Source organism: Saccoglossus kowalevskii, chromosome 10 (assembly GCF_978046115.1).
Source record: "Saccoglossus kowalevskii chromosome 10, keSacKowa6.1, whole genome shotgun sequence".
NCBI classification, from domain to species: Eukaryota; Metazoa; Hemichordata; class Enteropneusta; family Harrimaniidae; genus Saccoglossus; species Saccoglossus kowalevskii.
In genome coordinates this window covers 16,625,247-16,650,995 of record NC_140650.1, presented here as the reverse complement: position 1 = coordinate 16,650,995, position 25,749 = coordinate 16,625,247, and the positions used below count along the sequence as shown (strand labels likewise).

At 40.3% G+C, this 25,749-nt stretch overlaps 1 protein-coding gene across 1 annotated transcript in view; it reads right to left on the bottom strand.

The window, feature by feature from the left end:
* The window catches only part of LOC102805627 (anaphase-promoting complex subunit 4-like), a 38,533-nt gene that overhangs the window by 9,040 nt on the left and 3,744 nt on the right, over nt 1-25,749 (bottom strand). The window contains exons 3-14 of the mRNA XM_085504728.1: nt 24,858-24,951; nt 24,240-24,444; nt 20,871-20,942; nt 11,945-12,050; nt 11,436-11,570; nt 10,868-10,951; nt 10,383-10,469; nt 9,265-9,449; nt 4,359-4,459; nt 3,780-3,831; nt 3,564-3,666; nt 182-238 (exon numbers count right to left, since the gene is read on the bottom strand). Of these exons, the coding sequence (XP_085360854.1) occupies nt 182-238; nt 3,564-3,666; nt 3,780-3,831; nt 4,359-4,459; nt 9,265-9,449; nt 10,383-10,469; nt 10,868-10,951; nt 11,436-11,570; nt 11,945-12,050; nt 20,871-20,942; nt 24,240-24,444; nt 24,858-24,951 (1,281 nt within the window). The remainder of the gene's footprint in view (nt 1-181; nt 239-3,563; nt 3,667-3,779; nt 3,832-4,358; nt 4,460-9,264; nt 9,450-10,382; nt 10,470-10,867; nt 10,952-11,435; nt 11,571-11,944; nt 12,051-20,870; nt 20,943-24,239; nt 24,445-24,857; nt 24,952-25,749) is intronic.

Here is a 25,749-nt window from a genome sequence, read left to right as displayed (position 1 = left end):
AAATATGCATAGTGCCCTTACAGTTGAGCGAGTGAAACTCAGAATGACGCTTTGGGTAGCCGATCACACAGTAAAGTGATTAAATTTTCTCTAGTTATTAAGATCTTTTGCAAACTGTATGTAGCTCAAGTTAGACTAGATTCAAGTTTTCCGAGAAGATATAGAAAACACTGGTACTTACTTTCTGTAAATTCTCTTTAAGGAAATCTGCAACAAATGTGATGTCCTTTTGTGTCATCTAGAAAGGGAACCAAAGAGGCATGAAGAAAAAAGCAATGCTATTCAGTTATACTAGTATATGATTTTCACATAATCACTCATACACAAGGTTTTTAGACCTAATAATTGTGTATGTGCATAAATAGACCAATAACTGTGTACATACTTGAATAATGAACCAATAGTTGTGCATGTGTATAAATGATACTTGTGTGTGCACATAAATAATTAGACCAAGTAATTGTTTATGTGCATAAATAATGAGACCAAGTAATTGTGTACTCACAAAATAATCAGACCAGTAGTTTTGCATATGCATCAATGAGACCTAGTAATTTTGCATGCACATAAATAATTAGACCAGTAAATTTGCATATACATAAGTAATGAGACCAGTAATTTTGTATATGCATAAGTAATGAGACCAGTAAATTTTGCATATGCATAAGTAATGAGACCAGTAAATTTGCATATACATAAGTAATGAGACCAGTAATTTTGTATATGCATAAGTAATGAGACCAGTAATTTTGTATATGCATAAGTAATGAGACCAGTAAATTTGCATATACATAAGTAATGAGACCAGTAATTTTGTATATGCATAAGTAATGAGACCAGTAATTTTGTATATGCATAAGTAATGAGACCAGTAAATTTGCATATACATAAGTAATGAGACCAGTAATTTTGTATATGCATAAGTAATGAGACCAGTAATTTTGTATATGCATAAGTAATGAGACCAGTAAATTTGAATATACATAAGTAATGAGACCAGTAATTTTGTATATGCATAAGTAATGAGACCAGTAAATTTGCATATACATAAGTAATGAGACCAGTAATTTTGTATATGCATAAGTAATGAGACCAGTAATTTTGTATATGCATAAGTAATGAGACCAGTAATTTTGTATATGCATAAGTAATGAGACCAGTAATTTTGTATATGCATAAGTAATGAGACCAGTAATTTTGTATATGCATAAGTAATGAGACCAGTAATTTTGTATATGCATAAGTAATGAGACCAGTAAATTTGCATATACATAAGTAATGAGACCAGTAATTTTGTATATGCATAAGTAATGAGACCAGTAATTTTGTATATGCATAAGTAATGAGACCAGTAATTTTGCATATGCATAAGTAATGAGACCAGTAATTTTGTATATGCATAAGTAATGAGACCAGTAAATTTGCATATACATAAGTAATGAGACCAGTAAATTTGTATATGCATAAGTAATGAGACCAGTAAATTTGCATATACATAAGTAATGAGACCAGTAATTTTGTATATGCATAAGTAATGAGACCAGTAATTTTGTATATGCATAAGTAATGAGACCAGTAAATTTGCATATACATAAGTAATTAGACCAGTAATTTTGTATATGCATATTAATGAGACCCAGTAATTTTGCATGCGCATAAATAATTAGACCAGTAATTTTGCATATGCATAAGTAATGAGACCACGTAATTGTGCATGTGCATAAATAATTAGACCAAGTAATTGTGTATGTGCACATAAATATTGGAACTCAATAATTCTGTATGCACATAAATAATGGACCAAGTAATTGTGTATGTGCATAAATAGACCAGTAATTGTGTATGTGCATAAATAATGGACCAAGTAATTGTGTATGTGCATAAATAATGAGACTAAGTGATTGTGTATGTGCATAAATAATGAGACCAAGTAATTGTGTATGTGCATAAATAATGAGACAAAGTAATTGTGTATGTGCATAAATAATGGACCAAGTAATTGTGTATGTGCATAAATAATGGACCAAGTAATTGTGTATGTGCATAAATAATGGACCAAGTAATTGTGTATGTGCATAAATAATGAGACCAAGTTATTGTGTATGTGCACATAAATATTGGAACTCAATAATTGTGTATGCACATAAATAATGGACCAAGTAATTGTGTATGTGCATAAATAATGAGACCAAGTAATTGTGTATGTGCATAAATAATGAGACCAGTAATTGCGTATGTGCATAAATAATGAGACCAAGTAATTTTGTGTATGTGCATAAATAATGAGACCAGTAATTGCGTATGTGCATAAATAATGAGACCAAGTAATTATGTGTATGTGCATAAATAATGAGACTAAGTAATTGTGTATGTGCATAAATAATGAGACCAAGTAATTGTGTATGTGCATAAATAATGAGACCAAGTAATTATGTATGTGCACATGAATATTGGAACTCAATAATTGTGTATGCACATAAATAATGGACCAAGTAATTGTGTATGGGCAATAATTAATGAAACAAGTAATTATGTGTATGTGCATAAATAATGAGACTAAGTAATTGTGTATGTGCATAAATAATGGACCAAGTGATTGTGTATGTGCATAAATAATGGACCAAGTAATTGCGTATGTGCATAAATAATGGACCAAGTAATTGCGTATGTGCATAAATAATGAGACCAAGTAATTGTGTATGTGCATAAATAATGAGACCAAGTAATTGTGTATGTGCATAAATAATGAGACCAGTAATTGTGTATGTGCACATGAATATTGGAACTCAATAATTGTGTATGCACATAAATAATGAGACCAGTAATTGTGTATGTGCATAAATAATGAGACCAAGTAATTGTGTATGCACATAAATAATGAGACCAAGTAATTGTGTATGTGCATAAATAATGAGACCAAGTAATTGTGTATGTGCATAAGTAATGAGACCAAGTAATTGTGTATGCACATAAATAATGAGACCAGTAATTGTGTATGTGCATAAATAATGAGACCAAGTGATTGTGTATGTGCATAAATAATGAGACTAAGTAATTGTGTATGTGCATAAATAATGAGACCAAGTTATTGTGAAAGTACATAAATATTGTTTTTAACAAGAAGTCAAAAATATAACTTTTTACCAAAAAAGACAAAAATATTCATTAAAATTAGAGAATTGAAGATATCATCACGAAATGACCAAATCTGAGAGAGATCTACCTGTAGAACCAATATACCTTAGAATACTTTATTTTCGCTGGAATTAATTTTCGCTGAAATGTTTTTTTATGTGTGTTATATGGAATTTATTTCCACTGATTTTTGGCGGGTTGAATGTAAAAGATAGGTAAAAAGGTATATCTGCTGGATTTTATTTTCACTGAATCATTCCTTCAGCGAAAATAGCGAAAATAAATTCCAAGCGAAAATAAAGTATTAAACATTAAACTCATCAAAAATCAGTGAAAATAAATTCCATACAAAACATCCAAAAAGCCTTTTCAGCGAAAATTAATTCCAGCAAAAATAAAGTATTCCACAGTAGTTGATAAATACTCACCCTGCTGATCTCAGGTGGTATGCTCTCTTCTGACAGTCTTAGAATTATCATGTAAATCCATCGGAAGAAGGCCTTGAAGTTCTGGAGGCTTATTTCAATAACTCTGATGTAGAAATAGTTATATTTCTCATTCTTAAAAAGTGTAATAAATAACAATTTCAAGGTTCTACCTATCATAACTGAAATCACAATAAGGTTAACAAATGGTATACTCACTGCAGCAGTTCATTCGCTTTTAAAATGAATGATCCAACAGCTGATATGGCACCTAAAATATTAAATACTCAATATCTATAACATCTGAAATATACAGATGATTATATTCATGAAATCAATTTTATTTGTCTGATATCCGCCCATCCAAAACTTCACCCATGGGCAATGTTTCTTCCAGTGGTCGGACTTTTGGTAGTAAGAAAAAAGTGTCTAGTTCAGATCAAAGTTCCAGAAATGTGCGGTAAGTATTCTAATTTAGAAGTCATTTTTAGAACATTAGAGCATAATGGATCGAAATGGATTGAAATAGTATCAAAAAAACTGTGCTGAAAGCTTCACCATGAGTGATGTTTCGGAGGCAACACTCAAATGGATGGGGTATTAATTGGACAAATATGGTAGCATATACACACACATATATAAATAGTCCAATGAGCTTAAAATAGCATATTAACTCGTGCAGATATTTTGCTATAATGCAAAATACAGTTGTTCGAGCCCATATACAATAATACTTCTTCCAAGAACAGGATGCTTTAATGTAAGAGTTCCTTAGATGCAACTAGCATCTCAACTTACTTTCTATGAGTGATGAGCTCAGTCCTATTACACCATATTTATCAAACCAGATAGACATTCCTTTCAGATAATTTAGATGATAGAATAACGCCTTCCCAATACTGCAATCGAATATAGACCAGTGTGGGTGTCATCATAAAAGGCGTGATAAAGTTTGCTGATTTATGGAATAGTGTCAATATTCTATGTATAGAACACACATATTTTGTTTGTGGAATTTACACATACATATACGATACTAACAAACACTTCCACAAGTTATTTACATTTTATTGTTTATTGTCTTTTAGGCCACAGGCCCATATGACTATACATAACAAAAAAACAAAAGAATACACAAGCACTGGAGAATGTACAGAAATTGTAAAATACATATATATATATATATAAAACAAAATTATTATACCGATAGTAACGAAAACTCCCTTCTAAGGTTGAATGCTTTATGTAGAAATTTACCAAGATTACGTAGTACCTTTGCTGATTTTGAGCGCATTAAGACTGTAATATTTTTCTGGATTGGGAAGATGCCAAAAATACTCAGGAATTAACTGTTTTCGCATAGAGTGAAATAATGGGCAAATAAGAACAAAATGGTATCGTCCTCTACATTAGATAAACAAAACTCGCATATTCTTTCATCAATTTCCAACCCTGTATAGCGCCCCTCTTCAATGCGCAATCTATGACTAGAACAGCGAATACGTGCTAGAGCATGTCTGTGTTTAGTCTCTGTGACTACAAAAAGATATCTTTCTGGTTCAAGCATGGTTTTAAAATTACAATATGACCTTAGTTTGGCAGTGCAACATATTTCACTGTACCAATCCTGCCTATGAATATCAATTACCCGCTGCTTGAACTGTACCAAAAACAGGTTTACATCCCCCACGCCCTGGGATATCCAAACCATACCAAAGCCGTACATATGAAGTATATTTTTAATTTCAGTGGCCCATGATGTCCTTCCATTTTCATCTATTTTACACATTAGTCTGTAAGCATGCTTTACAACCCTCCCTTCAGGAAGTTCTGTGTCTCGTAACCAGTATTTTATACATTTTAACAAGGAGTTTACAAAAATGGGTAACCGCCCACATTCCCCAAGTACGGCTTCAGTACATGTTTTGTCACCAACCCCAAGAAAATGTTTACAAAATTTCAACTGTACTCTTTCAGCCTGAATATATTGCTTAAACCCCCAAATTTCTGCCCCGTACAAAATAATTGGTAAAATTAAAGCATCGAATAGTCTGAAATAAACATCATAATTAAGTATACCAACTTTATACTCAAAACTAAATAAAGAAAACATTGTTTTGCGTGCTTGTGCGGCCAAATTTGCAACAGCTTTAGACCAGCTGTTTCTACATGACAGCAATAACCCAAGATATTTGTAGGAATTTACAGTTTCAATTGGTTCATCATTCATAAACCATCTTTCTTTAGTTGAGTTATGGCCACCTTTCCGAAACACTACAATTTTAGTTTTCTTTTTTTATTTACAGTTAGTTTCCATTTAATACAAAAGCGTTCTAAAATATTAATCAGCCGCTGCAATCCCCCAATTGGATCAGCAAATATGACTACATCATCGGCATACAATAAAGCAAATAAATCAAACATTTCTTGCCTTAGCTGAACCCCCCTGTATCCCACATTCCCAATCATATTATATAATTCATCTATAAACAACGAAAAAAGAACAGGACTCAATACACTGCCCTGTCTAACATCAATAGTACAAGGAAAGTAATCAGAAATCCCACCATCAAGTCTGATGCACGATTTGACATCACTGTACATTGACTTGACAATGGTTAACATTTTACCTGATATACCAATATTATGTAATTTGATAAAAAGTCGACTATGGTCAACAGAGTCAAAAGCTCTGGCAAAATCAACAAATATATAGTAAAATTTTCCTCTCTTTTTTTTAAGATAATTTTGAACGATTGCATACAAGACCAAACGTTTACGAAATCCTGCCTGCACTCCAGAGATGGCCCCAGTATCCTCTGCCCATTCATAAAGTCTGTTGTTTAGTATGCTACAAAATATTTTCCCGAAGACATCCAATAATGTGATTCCCCTATAGTTATTGGGATCAAATTTTGAACCTTTTTTCAAAAGTGGAATAATTACCCCACGTGACCATTCTTCAGGAAATTTCCCCGTTTCAAAAACATTGTTAAATAATTCACTCGTGAGTGGTAATAAATGATTTACAGAACATTTAAAAAATTCGGCAGGAATTCCGTCTGGACCAGTAGCTTTCCCATTTTTCAGTGATTTCACTGCTTTGATAATTTCATCATTAGTGATCCAATCATTCAAATCTCCACAATTACCATTTTCAGCATAATGCTCCTCAAGCATTGAATCAAAAGTGATGTCCCCATTGTTTACAACCTGCGGCTTATTTATCTGTGCAAAATGTTCCAACCAACAATTAGACGAAATTTGTGGACTACTAGAGGTACCCCTACAATACCGACCAATCACGGACCACATACCATCCCGACCAACCACATTATCCCAACATTTTTGTTCTCGACTTAACAGCAAGTCTGTGTGAGTTTTCTTATTAAAATTACAAATGCTTTTGAAAGTATTTCGAGCAAGTTTGTATTGCAACAGTGCTTCGTCAGTGTGCATTTTCCTGAACAACGTAAGACATCTGAACATTTCCCGTTTGGCATCTTGGCAGGATTTATTGAACCATGGTTGGTTGTTCATATTTTTAGAGGTACCGCGACATTCCATTCCTTCCCCAGCTAGTTGTAATGCACCCTTAATACAATCAATTACCCTGTCGTTATTTTCGCCTACATAATCATGTGCTTTATCAAGTAGCCCCACTACTTCGTCTGAATTCAACTTATCTACAAAATTCTGTTTTATATCCTCCTTCCAACGATACTTTTTCCATTCATTAGCTTGGTGAGTATGTATTACCTGACCACTATCATTACAATTACATTGCAAAGTACATTCAAGGGGAAAATGATCTGACTCGGTTCTATTTGACACCCGAAAATTGGAAACTACATCAAATAACCCAGACGAAGCAATCACATAATCCACAGTACTTTTGCCACAGTTTGCTATACATGTAATATTACCTAGTATGTCTTCACCCACTCTACCATTAAGAACATGTATGCCAAAAGTACAACATAACGAAACTAAACTCTTTCCAAAGTTATTTGTTAATTTATCCATAGCTTTACGTGGCATACAAAATGAGTCGTTCTCGTAGAGATGTGGGAGAAATTGAATGCAATTTGTATCATCATTTGCAATAAAATCGGGTTCGTCTGCTATCCTCGCATTAAAATCACCCACGAGCAAAATATCTGTACAATTATAAATGGTTTTCAACCTTGTTAACTCTTGTTCAAGGATACTGATTCCATTAGTCTCATTTTCGTACACCCTAGAACCTTCTGGTGGTATATATACAGCCCCAAACAATGTCATTGCCCCATCCGAAATAGTGTGACTTCAATATTAGAAATATAGCATCTTTCATCCCTGTATTTAACACATTGATACCAGTGATCATACTCGTGAACATCGACATTTCCATGTGTAAGCCAAGTTTCAACCAAACAAAATATATTGAATTGCGTACAATACTGGATAAAACTTGCGTCATGTAAATTGCTCAATAAACCATGTACATTCCAAGACATGTAACTAATTACTTTACCCATACCTTCATTAATTTTACCCGTGCCAGACCCCTATCTTGAAATACTAGTACCCTGTCTAACAACAGAGTCACTGGCATTGCTATAAGTATATACACACCTTTTCCCACCTTCATAGCTGACAAGCTTTTTGTAGTTAACAAAGGCACGTACATAATGTATATTGTTTGCAATTAGTTCTTTTCTCTTTGCAAATAGTTTATTTCTGATATACCTGGTTTCTTGTGAAAAATGTTCATCAATAAAAATGTTGGTACCATGCAGTTCTTTTTTCTTTGATAGAATGTTCTGCTTATCTTTGAATCGAACACACATTGCAATAAGTGGTCTCCTACCCCGGACTCCGGTTTCAACCCTGTGAACTCTTTCAAAATCAAGGCTTGTAATATTCAATTTCTCGGCTAACAATTTCTTCACTTTATCCTTTGATTGATCCCACGATTCGTTTGGATCTTCATCTACGCCGCGAATTACAATGTTATTCCGTTTTTGACGGTCTTCCAGTTCTGACTTCTGTGTTGTTAGGACGCTTATATGATTTTTCAGTCCACCAGTTATAATTATTGATTGATGTTTTTGAATTAAGTCTAAGAGTCTCCAGGCAGATATTAGCTTTTACAGTCGAGCTGTTGATATAAATTTGCCACTAATGCCTGAGAAGATGGTCGAGTTAAAAAGAAAATGTCAACAAAGAAGCTACAATAGGTGATTTTCTGTGCAACTGTGAGATCTTGCGTATTGTCGAACGTCTGTCGCAAGAATCAAACGTTTTGATTTTGAAGTTTGAAAGAGGAATATTGCACTTAGATACCGGCCCGTATTGACGACCATCAAATGTGTACTGCACATTATTAAGTGTGGAAACATCCCCCAAAATACTTTGGCATTTGTCGAATCCCACTCGATGTTTGACGCCACTACGACCTCTGTTTGTCCTGTTTTTACATTCGATTTCTCACATAATGCAGGATCTCGCAGTATAAAACGGGAATTGGATTTGGTTAACCAATCAGACACAATCTTGTAAGTAGCTTCACATTGTAGTCTCTACGAGATTCCAAAATCTACTGTATTTGGGGGTCTGGACAGGATGAATTTAGAACACTGAATGAGCAGCTAGCTATGATGATGGAACAGAGTCTCTCACACTATACACTCACTCACTCACCCATAAACACACTTCTCACCTGTGTATATGCTTGGTAATTAACTGCTGAATATTGGTATATGATGTTTCACCGGATTGTCCCATTTTTTTGAGTCCTTTCTCTGTTAGATCATGCAGTAAAAATGCCTGTAATTCAGGACTGTACTTCCCCCACATAAGTAACTGAAGGAAATCATCATTCACTGTACCTGGTGTACATTTTGTCTGTGGAACAAATTTAGTGACAACCATTCATTACGCAGACTTTAAAAAAAACAAAACATTAAGCATGCTAGTAGGATCTAGGAAAGTTACCAGTCCTGGTTTTTTCTTCAGGTTTTCACACTCATTACAAAATAAAATACATTTATCAATGTTGAAATATCGTAACGAAGTTCACATTTTTCTTTCCAAGATGTCACCTGATCATGTAAGCCGGAGGTCTTGGCAGTCACAAATTTTAATGTGTTCGGAACTTTTTTTATTGACAATCAATTTTCTGCTTCTTGACATAATAAAAGGGCGGTCAACGGCGAAATTATTTAGGAAATAAGAATCATGCGTTCATATTGGTAAATAATACAGTTCTGTATGTTAATATTTGACGCCAGACATACAGACTTGGAAGTCATGAATTTTTCCTGTCGAGGTAAAAAGTTACCCATCTTGGATGGGTAGGCAGGCAGCTATTTCATACACTGCTGTATTATCACACAAACCTTCATAGTTAAAATTTTCAGCAGAATTTTTATTTTTTTTCAGTTTTCAGTCATTGCACGTTAATGATATCAGACAACGGTCAATGACAATTATGTAAGCCCCCATTGGCCACTTTGAAGTGTTACTTATGTGTCTGCCTGTCTGCCTGTCTGCCTGTCTGTCTGCCTGTCTGTGTCTGTCTGCCTGTCTGTGTCTGTCTGTCTGTCTGTCTGTCTGTCTGTCTGTGTCTCTGTCTGTGTCTCTGTCTGTCTGTGTCTCTGTCTGTCTGTGTCTCTCTGTCTGTCTGTCTGTCTGTCTGTGTCTCTGTCTGTGTCTCTGTCTGTCTGTGTCTCTGTCTGTCTGTGTCTCTGTCTGCCTGCCTGCCTGCCTGCCTGCCTGCCTGCCTGCCTGCCTGTCTGTCTGTCTGTCTGTCTGCCTGTCTGTCTGCCTGTCACTCACCTCAGCATACTTTGATAACTTTGATTCCATCTCAACTAAAATGTCTTCATATGCTTCTGACATTGTTTTCAATGTATTGTTGAGGTACTACAAAAATCAGAACAATTTACTCACATAAAGGCGAGTTCATCTCCGAGTAAGTATTCAATATTTCCTCCTATAGTTACACAATTACAGTAAACTGTGAAATACTTTAATTTGTAAGAGTAACAAAATCAGGAAAAATCAGAAATTTAGCAGAGTAAACTTCACTACACAAAAATTGGGGGAGTTTCAGCTAATTTCCATGGAAACATGAGATCACCCAGTTTGGAGAGTTTTGACACATAATGAATCCCAGTTGTATTGTATTTAGCCCATTCCCCAAAATGGCCATTAGAGTATTGTTTAACACAAAGACGTAGTTTTCATAGAAACAAGTTTGGGGCCACATCCATGAAAAAAAGAGCTCTGAAATAATTGAGAATGATTTGTAATTGTCTCACCTCAACTAGAGTGATAATTCTACCATATTTCAGTGCAAATAAAGCAATTTCTTGGTGCCTGGCAGCTAATAGCGGTGTATCAAACTGAAAGAAATTATTAATAGTCATATCGAGTTTTGAAGAGTACTAGGGTCTCTAGTTGCTAGGAAACTATGTACACTTTCAAAATCAGTTTTCATGCGGAGAGGATTGATATATCTTGTCAACATGACCAGTATTTACACTCCAAACTGTAGTTTTTTATCATACAAGTTGAATGCAGCCATCTAAGTGCATGAATATTTGTGAAAAATATCAAGTTCACCAGGACAATTAACAAGACTTGGGACACCTTAATAACCAGGGCAACTGCGAGTATTGAAACTAGACAAACTATTGAAAAATACCCTTCTTTCTAATTTGAAATCTAGACAAGCCTTGTAACAACCACAAAAATTAGTCTATTACATACTTCATTGTAACTTGTCATTGTAACCATAGTAACACTACAACATAAAATTATTGAAGTGATAAATCCAAAATTAAAAGATTTCAACATTGAAAGGTGTCAAAACTTCAGCGTACTTACAGTAATGAAGTTAACATTGTAGTTAACCTGGCTCTGTTCATCGTTATTTGGAGCAAAAAGACAAGATTCTTCCTCAAACACACAGTGTAAAGACTTTAAATCAGTACTCAAAGCAGCAGATAACACCCGATTTATCTGGAATACAAATATGAAAACTCAGAAATGTCACTGCAAGATAGTAGTAATTTCTAAAATCCAAGACACTGGCAAAATAATTGAAGGAAAAATTATCATAGAAAATTACAAAATATTTTAACAGGGGTCCTCAAGACAGGAAACATACTAGTTTAGTTACTTTTTGTCAAATTCTGATGATATCGGTCAAGTGAAAGAAAACCACAATTTAATCTGAGACAGCTACTCGCATACATGTAGATAAGTGCACATGTCAAGTAAAATAAGTATTATCAAAAATAATTTGAGAATGCACACAGTGAAATCTACACAAACCTAAAAATCAGAATAGGGCCTTCTATTGGACAGGAATCGTGTATGTACTGGATACTTACCTGGTTGGATGTCTCTTTGGATAATTTAGTCACTGCTATTGGACAGATACCAAATGCATATAAATGAACATCTCCAATCTTGGTACCAACTATTAGGATATTCAAACTGCACAGAAATTAAATTGTATTGGGTAACTATTATGCAAATTAAATTGAATCATATTCACATGAAATATTAATTTTGTTATCATTTAATCTTACGTTGTTCTAGGTTTCTATCTGCTAGTTTCAAAAATGTCCTAGGTAATAAGATTATTGGCGATCCGCTCCGCTAGGATTGCCCATAATCACTTTTGTCGTTTTGTGTGTGTGTCTGTGTGTGTACATTTCCAGTGTTTTCACGTATGATTTCTTCTGTGATTTTTTTGGCTTGGCCGATTTCGTTCAAACTTGGCAGGTAGGTCACACCTTCACCCTAGTTATTAGGAAAAATCTTTAAAAAATTTTGGCCCACCGTTGCCATAGCAACAGCCAAAAAACTGATTTTTGGATAGCTTCGCGCCAAATGTATCTCCTCCTACAAATTTGGGATAAAACACTTCAGACATAGCTCATTCTACTCAGCTTGAGTGTGGGCACAAAGTTACCATTTGAATTTTTGATATCTGTTTTCATTACCGAGAAATTTGACCCTAAAGTTGGGGTAACTTTTCACCAGCAACGGCTTTCAACTCCTCTGTGATTGTTTCGGCTCGGCCGGTTTTGTTCATACTTCACAGGTAGGTCGTGCCGTCACTAATTGGAAAACAATCCTGGCCCACCATTGCCATTGCAACATCCAAAAACTGATTTTTGAATACTTTCGCCCCAAATGTATTACCTCCTACCAGTTTTATCGGTGTCGCTGGGTGTATATGATAAAGGGAAGTTGTGCAACCAAATTTGTTGAGTTCGCAGTTTTTCGCCAATAAAAAAATAACTAAGGCAACAACTCACGGTTTTTCAGCATTTTTGTAATAAAGACATTATTTTCCATCAATAATCCGCCCAAAACAGGAACATTTCTACTAATTCTTGTGTTTTTTCGACGTTTTCGAAAAACCTGCGATTAGGCTGTGAAAGTAGAACATTCCAGAGGGGGCGAAATGGAAGAGCCATATTTAACGCGTAAAAATAGAACGCGTATTTTGATCTCTATGCGGTCGTCGCCAAAGAGCCCCGCGTCCATCGCCTGGCAATGCTCTTCCGTTTCACCAGTTGCGTTTTTTTGACTAAAATTTGGGCAGTACTGTCAGTTACGAAAATTGATGAATAAATTAATACATATAAAATATGAATCACGGGCTAATTCAATGGTCACCGAACACTCCACTGTGGCAAGATAGTAGTGTACTGTATATTTGACCCAGATTTGACAAGCGTGGTACAGTTTTTTGCGTGTGTCCGTAATAACGCGCACAAAGGATTGTGGGACAGAGTCCTTTATTTGCTGGCATTCTTGACTTTTGACTGCAGTTCTTTTTTATATTTTAGAGTAAATGCTTTTGATATGCTCTTAGGTTTCTTAATATCCGTCTGAAATTCTGGACTGTGGTCATATTTTTCGATTAGGAGTCGTATATTTAAATAACTCACCGTGACTAATGCTTTCATAGACTCGGTCAATCAAAATGACTATTTTGAACTGTAGGCATTAATCAGCGATTCTGCCGGTGACGGAGAGATAGAATCCAGGTCAGGGGAAGCCCCATGACCTCAAGATTCTTTTACCCCTTACGTCACGAACCCACGTGACCGAGGCCACCTGGCAACGCCACAGGTAGCCGTCCATCACTCTGGTTCCTTTCTCTCCGCCTCGAGGACTTAGACCAACGCGACGGAAAGAGTGGGGAGGTTGGGGGGACCCGGAGTCTATGGTGGGTATGAACTATGTGAATAGGCGGGTTCGAAGAACCCTCGCCTAAATTCACTACGTTCAATTACCCACCATAGACTCCAGTCAGTCAAAATAACTATTTTGAACTGTAGGCAGAGTCAGACACCGATAGGTGGCGGGTTTTTCCGAGCAAACAGAAAAAAAAGGAGAATGATGAAAGACTTTCCCCCAGTCCGGGATGAAAAACAAACCCAAAGACCTAAGTTAAGACCCAAGAAGGGTGGTGTCTTACCTTGCCTGTGCTGTCCCAGAAGCAAGAAGCCAATGCTGCTGTGGTGACAGGGTTCGGTGTGCCCGAGAAAGCTAGACCCAAGCCGAACTCGGGGGTGATAAGCTTGAAGTAGGACCGAAACAGTTCGCATGAGGGCGTAGGTCGACAGAAGCGAAACCTGGGAGCTTCCAGGAAGTGCTAGTGGAACAGACAATCTGCCCGCAAAAATGCAGAGACTGACTTATCGCCTATGCGCAGAGGCCCCTGCAGTCGTTCGGGCTGGGTCAGCAAACAAGGCCTGACCCGCTACGACGGGGCCTAACCTGAAGAGACCCTGCTCAATAGATTGGGTGTCTCCTAGGTAGTAGTTGATGAAGACGTTCTGCGTTCTCCAGAAGCCTGCCCTCAGAATGTGTTTGAGGGGGGGGGCACCTGACGCTAGCGCTAGTGAGTTAGCAATCGCACAGACCTCATGTTCTTGTACTTGGTGTCTCTGCAAGGTCTGTGTTGAGGAGGATAGTGTATTATAGACCTCCAGTACAGTCGCAGTAATCCACCTGGGGATGGAAGTCGGGGAAAACGGCTTATCCCGCTTGTCAGGGCCGTAACACAAAAACATGTGTTTGGTTCCCCGTCTAGAAAACCTGGTACGGTTCTCGTAGCAACTCAGCGCTCGGACCGGGCAGAGAAGCAACTCCTCCTGATCTTCCGGACTGACACTATTTGCCAGCCGGGGGATGACGATCGGTTGAGGATCGTGTCCTGGGATTTGGTTCTTGGCGAGAACCCGATTCGTGTCTTAGTACAACTTGATCGCCCATAAAAGCGGCACAACCGTCCGCAAAGGATAGTGCGCGCCTAGCTTTGTCTGGCGCCTACCTGAGGCGAGGGCCAGTAGGAAGACTATTTTCCACCTCAAAAAATTGAGTGGTGCTGATTGGAGAGGCTCAAAAGGCGGTCTGCTTAGAGCAGACAACACAGCCGACAAGTCCCAGTTGGGCAGTTCCCTTGCATGGGGTCTCAGCGTCTGGAAAGCAGTAAATAGTCTCCTAATAGTAGGACAATCGGTTAGTCTTGTTCCCGTACGTTTGAATGGTGGGGCACAAGGCCGACCTGTAGCCAACGATCGCTGCGTAGGACAAACCCACTTCCTCAAACAGGTGGACGAAGGAGCCTGCTACCTGGCCAATAGAGGGATGGTATCGATCAATCTCCCTTCCGCTACACTAACCAGTGTATGCTCGCAGCCTAGAAATGTAGGCTGCATTGGTGGAATCCCAGTTCGCCCTGGCCAGGACGTTGGCAGCCTGCTCAGATAAAGCTTTCGTATGGGCGGGTCTAATGAAAGCCTCTATGCGGGTAAGTGATACCCGCTGGGCTCGTGGTAGTGCGTCGTCTGGTTGGGACGGCATGTCCGGTAAGTCCGGAAGCACTGCTGGTGTTTCGACTATCGTTCCCGACAGAAGTGGAAACTAGGCCCTGTTCGACCAATTGGGTGCAACCAATGATAATATGCAGGTGTGCACCTGTTGAAGTCTTCTCCGGTGCCCGGTGGACTAGCGGGAAGGGAGGAAAAGTACACAACTAAGTGGGATCCGGGGGGTAGCAAAGCGACCCTGGCCCAGGCTCCTGGAGTCAGCACGAGTGTTACATACGTCGGGAGCTTGGTGTTCTGGGGTGCGGCAAACGGTCTAACTTTGGACCGTCCAGAGCCGAAACAGCCTGGAGGCTACCCACTGGGGTATCAGCCACTCCATGTTCTGGAGACGGAGTCGCCCTGAAAGGGCGTCGCCAGACTGTTCCACACCCCTGGAAGGTGGTGTGCGGTTAGCTCCCCATTGTATTCCAGGCACCAAAGGAGGATTTTGCTCCGTTAGGACTGACAACGATGGGGAATGCGTCCCCCCCTCCTTCTTGAAGGAGACCACCGCTGCGTTGTCTGTGCGGAGCAGGACTCTGTGGTCTCGAACTACGGGTAGAAAGCGTGGTAGTGCTAATTGTACACTGCTCACAGTTCGAGCCGGTTGATATGGTGGTCCCAAAACTATGCGGGAGCCATATCCTTGGGCTTGTTCGTCCAATAGATGCGCTCCCCAACCCTGGGGGGAGGCATTTGTTACCAGAGTCATACCTGTGGCGAGCGGGTCCAAGGGGGCCCCTCTGCCCGAGGTTGGTCAGTGACGACCACCAGGGCAGGGCTTCCTTCACTTGGTCCGAAATCGAAACCCGCCTATCTAGTTCCCATAGAAGAGCTCGGCGTTATAACAAGTGTTATACCGGGCGGCTGCGTAGTGCGGCCTGGGGAACGACCCTTCGAACCGAGGTCATCATTCCGATGATCCGCATTAGTTCACGGAGGGACACCGAGGGAACGCTGACTAGGCATTCGGCTAGGCTGCTTAGCGCTAAGCAATATGCTTGAAATAGCTAAGCCAAGCTTACCTCTGTGTCAAAACTCCATGCCCAGGGACACCAACTGCACGTTGGCTCGAGGTGGGACTTGTCGATTTACTAACGAGCCCAGCTGGTGAAGTAAATCCTGTGTTAGCCTGATGCGTTTGGCTATTACCCCTTGCCCGGGTTGTTGGTAACCAGTAGTCTGGGTACGGATTGAGGTGTACCGACATATGGTGAAGCAGCAGCACTACCTGTTTCATCCCTCTGGTGAACACGTAGGGCGCTGTGCCTAACCCGAACGGAGGGGGGCACCGATTCGAAGGAGATGGCAACTCGCTAGGTGCATCGGTACGTGCAGGTAGGCCCCGCTTAAATCTAGCGGGGCTAGCCAGTCAAAACGGTGGATGGAGAGAAGAACCCTGAATGGTGTCTCCATGTGGAACCGATCGAGGGGCACGTACTGATTCAGTCTGTCTAGGTCCAAAACTAGACGCCTGCCACTTGTAGATTTGGTACTACGAACACATTTGGGTAGAAGCCTGGACTTAGTTCTGGCTGATGTACCCTGTGTATGGCGTCTTTCCCCAGCAAACTGCTACTTCCTGTCTGATTGCTTCTGCCTTGCGGGAGTCCCCTGGCAGTGCCCAACAGAGGAGACACTGACGGGGGGAAGTGGAGATTTCAGCGGTATGCCGTAAATGAATGTCACCACCTGGGAAGGTCCAGGGGTCGGTCACCCGCCGTCTCCAAACCGGACTACACCGGCGCAATCTGTGTACGACAGGGATGTGTGGCCATGTGTTCGGCAGTTGCAAGGGGGGAGGGTGCTCCCTTCCCCCATGAGGCGAGTTCCCCAAGGCCTGAAGTAGTCACTAAGTTGTGACCTGGCCACTCACCGAACACATGCCTGTCTCCCCCGGTTGCAGTGGTGAGCGTCAAACATGCTTCCCCTGCTGCCGGGTAGACATCCGCCCAGAGAGGGTGAGGAGCCACCACCTGGCTCTTACCTCCCTGGGGGCATGCCACTACCCTTCCCTCCCATGGAAGGGTATAAGCGCTTGCCTCCTGGCTGACTCTGGCTAGCGGGCAACGCCCTAGGGCGTTGTGTTTTCTGTGCTTGGGGTGCCCTCCGCTTGCCCATGGCAGGACCAACTGGCTAGCGGATTCAATCTGAACCCTCTGATTCATTGCACTCCGAAGCTCCGAGACTGTACCCACCATTCCCTGAACAAAGAGGGTGGAGGGTATCCAGTCTGCGTCACTGAGGTGGGGACGTACCCCGGCTCAGCTTGTCGGCGAAAACACATGCATCTAAGGCCGCGTCTCGTAGCACAGTAGTGGCCCTGGCCAAGCGAGCCAGGCAACACTAGGGGGTGTCGCACGTAGATGTGCGGTGGCCCACCAGTAAAAATGTCGCCTGGTCTAGGAGGCTGGTGTGTTCTGCCTCCAAGGTCACCAGAGTGCTGGGCACGCATAATAATGCGCTCAAGCAACTCTGCCCTCAGGGCTAGATGGGTCGTCCTCAATTGGCAAAGACACCCATGGAACGCGGCTATCCCCCTTTGCCCGGTTTGCCAAATTCATGGTACCGGGGTCTGGGGAAGGAGCCTTGGAATCCGGTTGGGGGTGTTTTGGTCTCATCCCACGCTATGGGGTCTGATCCCGAAATACACCGACCGGGTATGCGTTTGGTCCAGTGGGAAATGTTGCCTAACGTTATCCCCACCCGGGGGCCTTAAGCATTACATCCTCCGCGGCTGACCAACGCTGCCCATCAACACCGTTTGCATGCTCTGCGCCCCACTCCGCACTCAGACGGACAGGGGAGAGATGTGCCGACGGGGTTGCTTTGGATCCCGACGCCCGTGATCCCATAAGCGTTGAAGCAACCTTAGGTGGTCGCTTTAGGATCAAGGGTGGGGGTATATACATCGTATCACTGGGATCGATGATACTCCGCCTCACCCTAAAAGCGTGGCTCACCGAGTCATATAGATGGAAGACTCTGAGGGACCGCCCGGAGTACCGGCTGTATCCAACGCGAGTGAACTGCGTCTCCTCTAACTTAAAATATGTGAGAGGGAGCGTGTTCAACTGTGCGTCTCATGACAGGGTCAGTTCCCTCTGGGGACGCCCGTGGGCCGGTAAGAAAGGAGTCAAAACCCACAGCGGGGACCGGACACAAGGATAAATTCGTTACCGTTGTACCGTTACCGCGTGACGAACCCTAGCTGGCTGAAAGTGGGGGGGGTCAACACGTGCCCTGCCCTGAAAGCCCTGCCCCGAGATCGGAGACTTGGCTGCCAGCACCCCGTTGGCATTCAGTGCCCGCGGATCCAGAGAAGGACCGGTGCAATTAGCCTGAGCCTTGGCCACCCTCCAAAATAGTGGGAGAGCCGTGACTGGGAACGGGGGTTCCCCGGAAGAGACGTGTTTGAATGCAAACATGCTTTCGTGTCTCTTCCTGCTTGCCCACCGAGGGGACACAGTGGAAACAGCTCGCTCCGACTGCGTCTGATCTACCCGGCCTGCCATGGACGCAATTGCCCCGACAGTCCTTCGACCAAAGCCCTCAACTCGGAAGCAAACCCGGTGCCGTGCGAGGAAGGGTCCACAAAGAGACCCGCAACGGGCCCCATAGGAGGAAAGCCTCCAGGGGCACAGCCTCGCTGCAGCTGGTAAAATCGGGTAAATCACCGCCTGAAAAAAACAGACTGTGAGGATGCCCTCCGATCAGCGGAGGAGACCGAGAAAAATATCGGTACCTCCACCGTCGGGCCTCTTACTCGACGTCCCGGTACATGAAGTACCGGTAGCCAAGCGTGAGGACTTTCCACTCATGCAAAACACGCAACTCACTTTAACCGATTTGTTTACTGGACGCGCGACCTTGCTGTGACGCGCTCATGCAGTCTCAGCGATCTTGATGGCTCTGAAAGAAAATCTCAGGCCTCAGAACTCCAGTGAAAAAAACACGCTTTCACGCAAAAACCCCAAAACCCGCACGTAGCTACGACAAAGTATCTCGGATGCGGTTTCTATGCTGGTAAATTCTGAATATAACCACTGCACGGTCGACTCGAAACACGAGGAGACCGGAAAGAAAAACGGCAGCGAGCCCTGGTGCTGTCATTACACCTATATATTGCTAGATACATTAAAAATAAAAGACGACATGCATGAGGGAAACGAATTACAGTTGTAAAGGGTGCCGCCATGAAATCAACATGTGACTACGTAGTGGCGCCGGATTTTGATTTCTTTGCTGTGAAAAATACTACACACAAAGGGGAAAACGACACGAGGGTAAAAAAAGACAAGGAAAACTTATCCTACCAGCTACCATGTCGGATGCCGAGCAGCGGCAACAACCCAAGCTATAAATCCGGACAGGAAAAAAAGCAGGCGATCCAGCAGAGCTCGCTAAATTTCATCTCCACTCGAGGCGGAGAGAAATTAAGAGTGATGGACGGCTACCTGTGGCGTTGCCAGGTGGCCTCGGTCACGTGGGTTCGTGACGTAAGGGGTAAAAGAATCTTGAGGTCATGGGGCTTCCCCTGACCTGGATTCTATCTCTCCGTCACCGGCAGAATCGCTGATTAATGCCTACAGTTCAAAATAGTCATTTTGACTGACCGGAGTCTATGGTGGGTAATTGAACGTAGTGAATCGCTTCATTCTAGAAAATGCTATCGCAAAACGGTTGGAAATAATAAATGTAACAGTAGAATACGTCCTAGCACAGTCACTCGACTAGGAGAGTGATTGTGGTTCTAGTAATAAACTAAGTGACTTCCAAAAACTGAATGGTGTTTGCGAACTTCGTATTAGTTATAAACCGACGTTAGCTTCACGTTTATGTCACACCATGGAAACAGCCAAAAACATGGTGCTTGTTTTTGAGCGAAGCGGATCGCCAACCAGCCTACCGGCTTGTAATATTTACTACCTACCGGTATATACTGAGATATTTCAGAGAATCTTAAGACATTAAATTAATATTGAAACCTATCATCAGTTGTCTTCTATTAAAAATTAAAGAATGTTTCCCAAGTATGGCACTGTCTACAAATATGTCATTGTGGTTAATAACTGACGATATTTTCACAAAAGTCAGACTCCTCATCAGCTACTGAACTAGTGATATTTTAACTGCCACCAAATTATGGATTGTTATAAATTGCAAAAATTCCTCTCTTGTGCAATTAATGTGGTCTACATTACCCCGGCTGTCATGATTAAAGGGTGACAGTCGTCGTGCCGCGTCCTGTTCAATATGGGACTCGTAGCGACGTATGCAACGTGTGTAAAATACATTGTTTAGTTGTTTATGAACTTCGAACACACGCTGCGCGACGACCACCGACTTTTAACCTCTGATTATTAACATTCCATTTATTAAATCTATTCAATGCACTGAGAGGTTAAATATGTTTTATTACCATTCTTGTCCTTCTAGTTTTTTAGAATCTTCAACACTTTCTTCTTTGAACAGCTTTGACAGTGAACTGTAACTGCAATTAATAATAAAATATATGCATGAAGCATTTTATTATACCATAATATCAATATCAAACACTGTTGAATGGTAGACTGTTGACAGTTCTCGGGCCTAATAAAGAGTCACTTATTTTCAATCACTGTAGGCGTGTTAACAAAATGCCGAATGCATTTCAAGCGAGGGCCGTAAGGCCCGAGAGACGGTTATAGCATGTAAACGCCCTCATGCGGCATTACGTAGAAATTGTCTGGTGACGTTCCTGTTAAGACTTGTCACTCAAACTATAACATAGATATAACAGTTTCTTGGGCCTTACGGACCTCGCTTGAAAAATGCCTTCGACATTTCGTTAACACGCCTATGGCGTTTGAAAATAAGTGACTCTTTATTAGACCCGAGAACTGTCAACAGTCTATTGAATGGTTGAGATGACAGAATATGACTGTGATGAGAATATTCACCATGGATCATAAACCACTGCTAAAAATGCTTCTTATTTCATATTTTGAAACGTTTATGGTGACAAATTTGGCAAAATAATCGTTTTACTGACACAATGAAATATTCATGTAGTAATACATGTTTGTAATGCTTAAAGGGGAGCAGAGGTGTGGCTTTTGACACTCTGTACATGAAATTTGAGATCTATGAATGAATTCTGTCAATAAAAACAACTTGTATGTGCTGCAAAATGCCCTAAATATCGGGTATAAAATGGGCTGTGAAGCAGACGACAAACGTCCGCTTTTCCTGGCGTCATTTCGCCTCTAGAGGGCCAGTCAAATGACGTCATCAGTGAACACTGATAATTGAACCCATTCATGCTAGTACGTCAATCCCATAGAAATGCTACTATGAAAGACCTTGTTAACTGACTACTTAAAAGTTGAAACATGGCGAGGTGTTGTATTATGAATGCCATAACGATTCATGTTATGTTTCTCGAAATCCCAAATAAAAAAATCACGTTGTTGGTTGCGAGAAATCGGCAGAAGAACTAACCTGAAAATGAAGACACGTACAGCGCTCTAGCTATAGTAGACAGTGAGTAAATAAATATTGTTTGAGTTAAAAACTAAATTAGAAATACGCTAATATCACTTGAACTACAGTAATCATTTCGCCCAACTTCCCACTTTTAATCAACCGTTTATAGCTTAATTTCCGATCGCACTGTATTTTTCGACCGGAAAACGACCGCATTTTTATCGTAATTTTTCTCTCACCGACTCATTGAAAACACCGACCGGTCGCCCAAACACTGGTCACGGCACAGGAGTGATCGAAATAGTGGTTTTGAGTGATACAGTTTGGGGATACAACGGGTGCTAACTATTATTAAATTCCAAACTACTCTTCAAATCTATACCACATTGTATCCGGGCGAAACTTCACCTGTGTCCAATATTAAATAACTGACTTTGCGTAATTATTATGAAAGCGATATATTACAATGTTGAATTTTTTAGAGCCGGTACAACATTGTAAACAAATTTGCGTAATTAAAAAAAAAGCGCACTAAGTAAACGACCTCAAAATATACAAGTTTGCGTACAGCACCGTCAGAACTAATAACAATTTTACAAGATCGACGCGCGGAGCCTGAAAGAAAAAGATTGCTAAGGTAATCCGCCTGTTCAGTGCGTGACTTGGGGGTCAAACTTAGGTCAACACACACTTGATGTCAGCATCGCCACGCAGTAAGTTACGCAAAGAAGTATTGCGTCCCAAAATGATGTCGTTGATCACTCAGTCTTTTGCAAAATAATATAACTAGTTTCCAAGCTTTTGATGCAGCCAGATTTATTTAACTTTGTGGAAATATAATCTTTTTAATTTCCCAGTCCTTTCTGTTCATTCATTGTCTTGACAATAAGTGTGAATTGCTGTGCGAGCTTTTCGTACCCGCCCGCTGTCAGACGGCGTCATGAAATCTATGCATAAAAGGCGGGCGACCTGCGGCTGTTTGATTTCCTACTCTCTCCTAAGCTAGCGATTAGTGAGAATGGTTATTAATATATTACCCAATGCACTTGTAAATTGGACAGTCATACCGCAATTGTTGTGAAACATTTTTGGGGCAGTAAGTAAGGTCAGAATATTGTTTAAAAAAAAATATTCCATCCAAATCAAATCTAGGTCAAAGGGTCAAATTGCGTGCATATAATTATAGATATAACTAAATATATTTGAATGTTTGACGGCTATTCAACGTTTGTGCAAACCAGAATAAAAAAAGGTAGTGTATACAATAGCGATTTGACTGAGATATCATGGCATTTGTTTACAATATTGTACCGGCTCTAGTATTGGACACAGATGAAGTTGTTCGCGAATGATACAGAGTGGTATAGATTTGAAGAGCCGTTCAGAATTTATAATAGTTAACACTCGTTGTATATCCCCAGACATTTTGACTACTCCTGTGCCGGTGACAAGTGTTTGGGCGAGCGGTCAGTGTTTTCAATATGTGAGCGAGAGAAAAAAAACGGTAAAAATGTGGTCGTTTTCCGGTAAGAAAATACAGTGCGGCCGGAAATTAAGCGATCGTTTAAAAAGTGGGAAATTAGACAAAATGAGTACTGTGGTTCAAGTGATATTAGCATATTTCTCATTTAGTTCACTGTTTACTATAGCCAGAATGCTGTACGTGTTTTCACTTTCAGGTTAGTTCTTCTGCCGATTTCTCGCAACCAACAACGTGATTTTTTATTTTGGATTTCGAGAAACATAACATGAATCGTTATGGCATTCATAACACAACACCTCGCCATGTTTCAACTTTTAAGTAGTCAGTTAACAAGGTCTTTCATAGTAGCATTTTTATGGGATTGACGTACTAGCAGGATTGGGTTCAATTATCAGTGTTCACTGATGACGTCATTTGACTGGCCCTCTAGAGGCAAAATGACGCCAGGAAAAGCGGACGTTTGTCGTCTGCTTCACAGCACGTTTTATACCCGATATTTAGGGCATTTCGCAGCACATACAAGTTGTTTTTATCGACAGAATTTATTCATAGATCTCAAATTTCATGTACAGAGTGTCAAAAGCCACACCTCTGCTCCCCTTTAATCTGCAATTAACTTGACTTGAAAAGATTGGATGTTTTGATACACGAAAAAGTGCACAGTATCATATTTTTTTCCACCACAATTTTCCAAATTTTGAAGCAGATAAACAGAATTTGCTATTAACTACAGGTCCTTATCGAAATATTTGAAAAATCTAAAAAAAAAATTTCACAGGTTTATTTTGTTAAACATGACAAAAGTTGACAATGACGTTCAAAAGGTTAATGACCTCTTACCTTTTGGATGGCGCTGGGAATCTTGGTAAATATTTATTAACTGCATCATCTATGTCTAATTTAACGCCATCACAACGTAGTTTTTCGGACGCTTCAATCCAATTCAAACAAGATATTGCACCCTCTATTGCATTGGTGTGGAGAACCTCAGCATTTTCCACATCACAAATTACCACGTCTCCATTTTCGTAACCGACCGCTAAGACTGAAAAGTTGATAAACATTAATCAATGCAAAGAATACCTATAAAATTGGCATAGAAAAATAAAAAATACAATTAGACGTTTATAAAAGTTGCAGAGTTGACTTTAGAGGAAGATTTTAACGCCCGATGCCAGTATTTTTTCTCTACTTTCCTACATTTAGTACTGTAAAACTGTATTGGAAATTTTCACAATTTGAGAATTGTATGCATTCGTAATAAAACAATTCACCAAAGTCGCTGACACTCCATGTCTTAGTACCAAAGAGAAATGTACACTGGTCCAAAGTTTTCATTGAAAAATTGCAACAGTATATGAAATGATACAAATTTAGAGCAAAATCACCACCAAGATTTCAACTTCACTCAACAGGTTCAAAATATATGGAGCCATCTGATTACACCATCGCCTTTACCTTTGCCATCAGGTCTCCATGCAAGTGATGTGACTTGTTGTTCATTAGATGGTAACACCCACACTTTCTGCCATGTCAGCCTGTGTAGCAAAACCTGTCAAAAAGTAAAATCAATTGCATGACATAAAAATGAGCAGTGACAGCGTTGAAGGGCAATAATCATCTTAACTATGTGTGTTCAAACTTTCTATAAATATATAATGCATTTTGAGCCACATACTGTGAAACGTTGAATTTCATTCATCAGGATGGCATTCATGAAAACAATATTTCCCGAAAGTCACACTCAATATTGTGAAAAAAATACACCTGAAATTCTTCCACAAAATAAAAACAGTTTGAAGTCTCTTGCAGATAACAAATGCAAGCATCCTAAAGACCACTCCCCTTTAAATGCATAATTTAGTCACCCTAGGTGCGTGTTTATTAGTGGCTATGCTAATCAGTGCTGTTTATAATCACTTGCCCTGCGTATGTTTACAAAAAAAACAATACAGCATTGATAATTCCCTTGAATTGTGTTTATTTCACAGCGTAGCATTTGTCGGGAATGCAGATTTGCCGTATCATATTCTTTTGCCTTCCTCACACTGTTGAAGTACAATGCCAGGAAGTTTACTCGTACAAAATGTATAACCATGCATGCATCACAGTCCCTCAACACAGTGTTGAGGGACTGTGCATGCATGCATGCATGCATCCGGTGTTCATGTTTGATTCTATCATGTATGGTAAAAACATACCTGCATACATGCATGGTAAAAAATGTATAATGTTCCCACTTTCATTCTTCGGTTGCAATGATATAACAACATCACTATGGAGACATATATGCTACTACTAACACGTTTTTCGGACATTATCTATTTCTCACTATTTTCAGTTGTGAAAA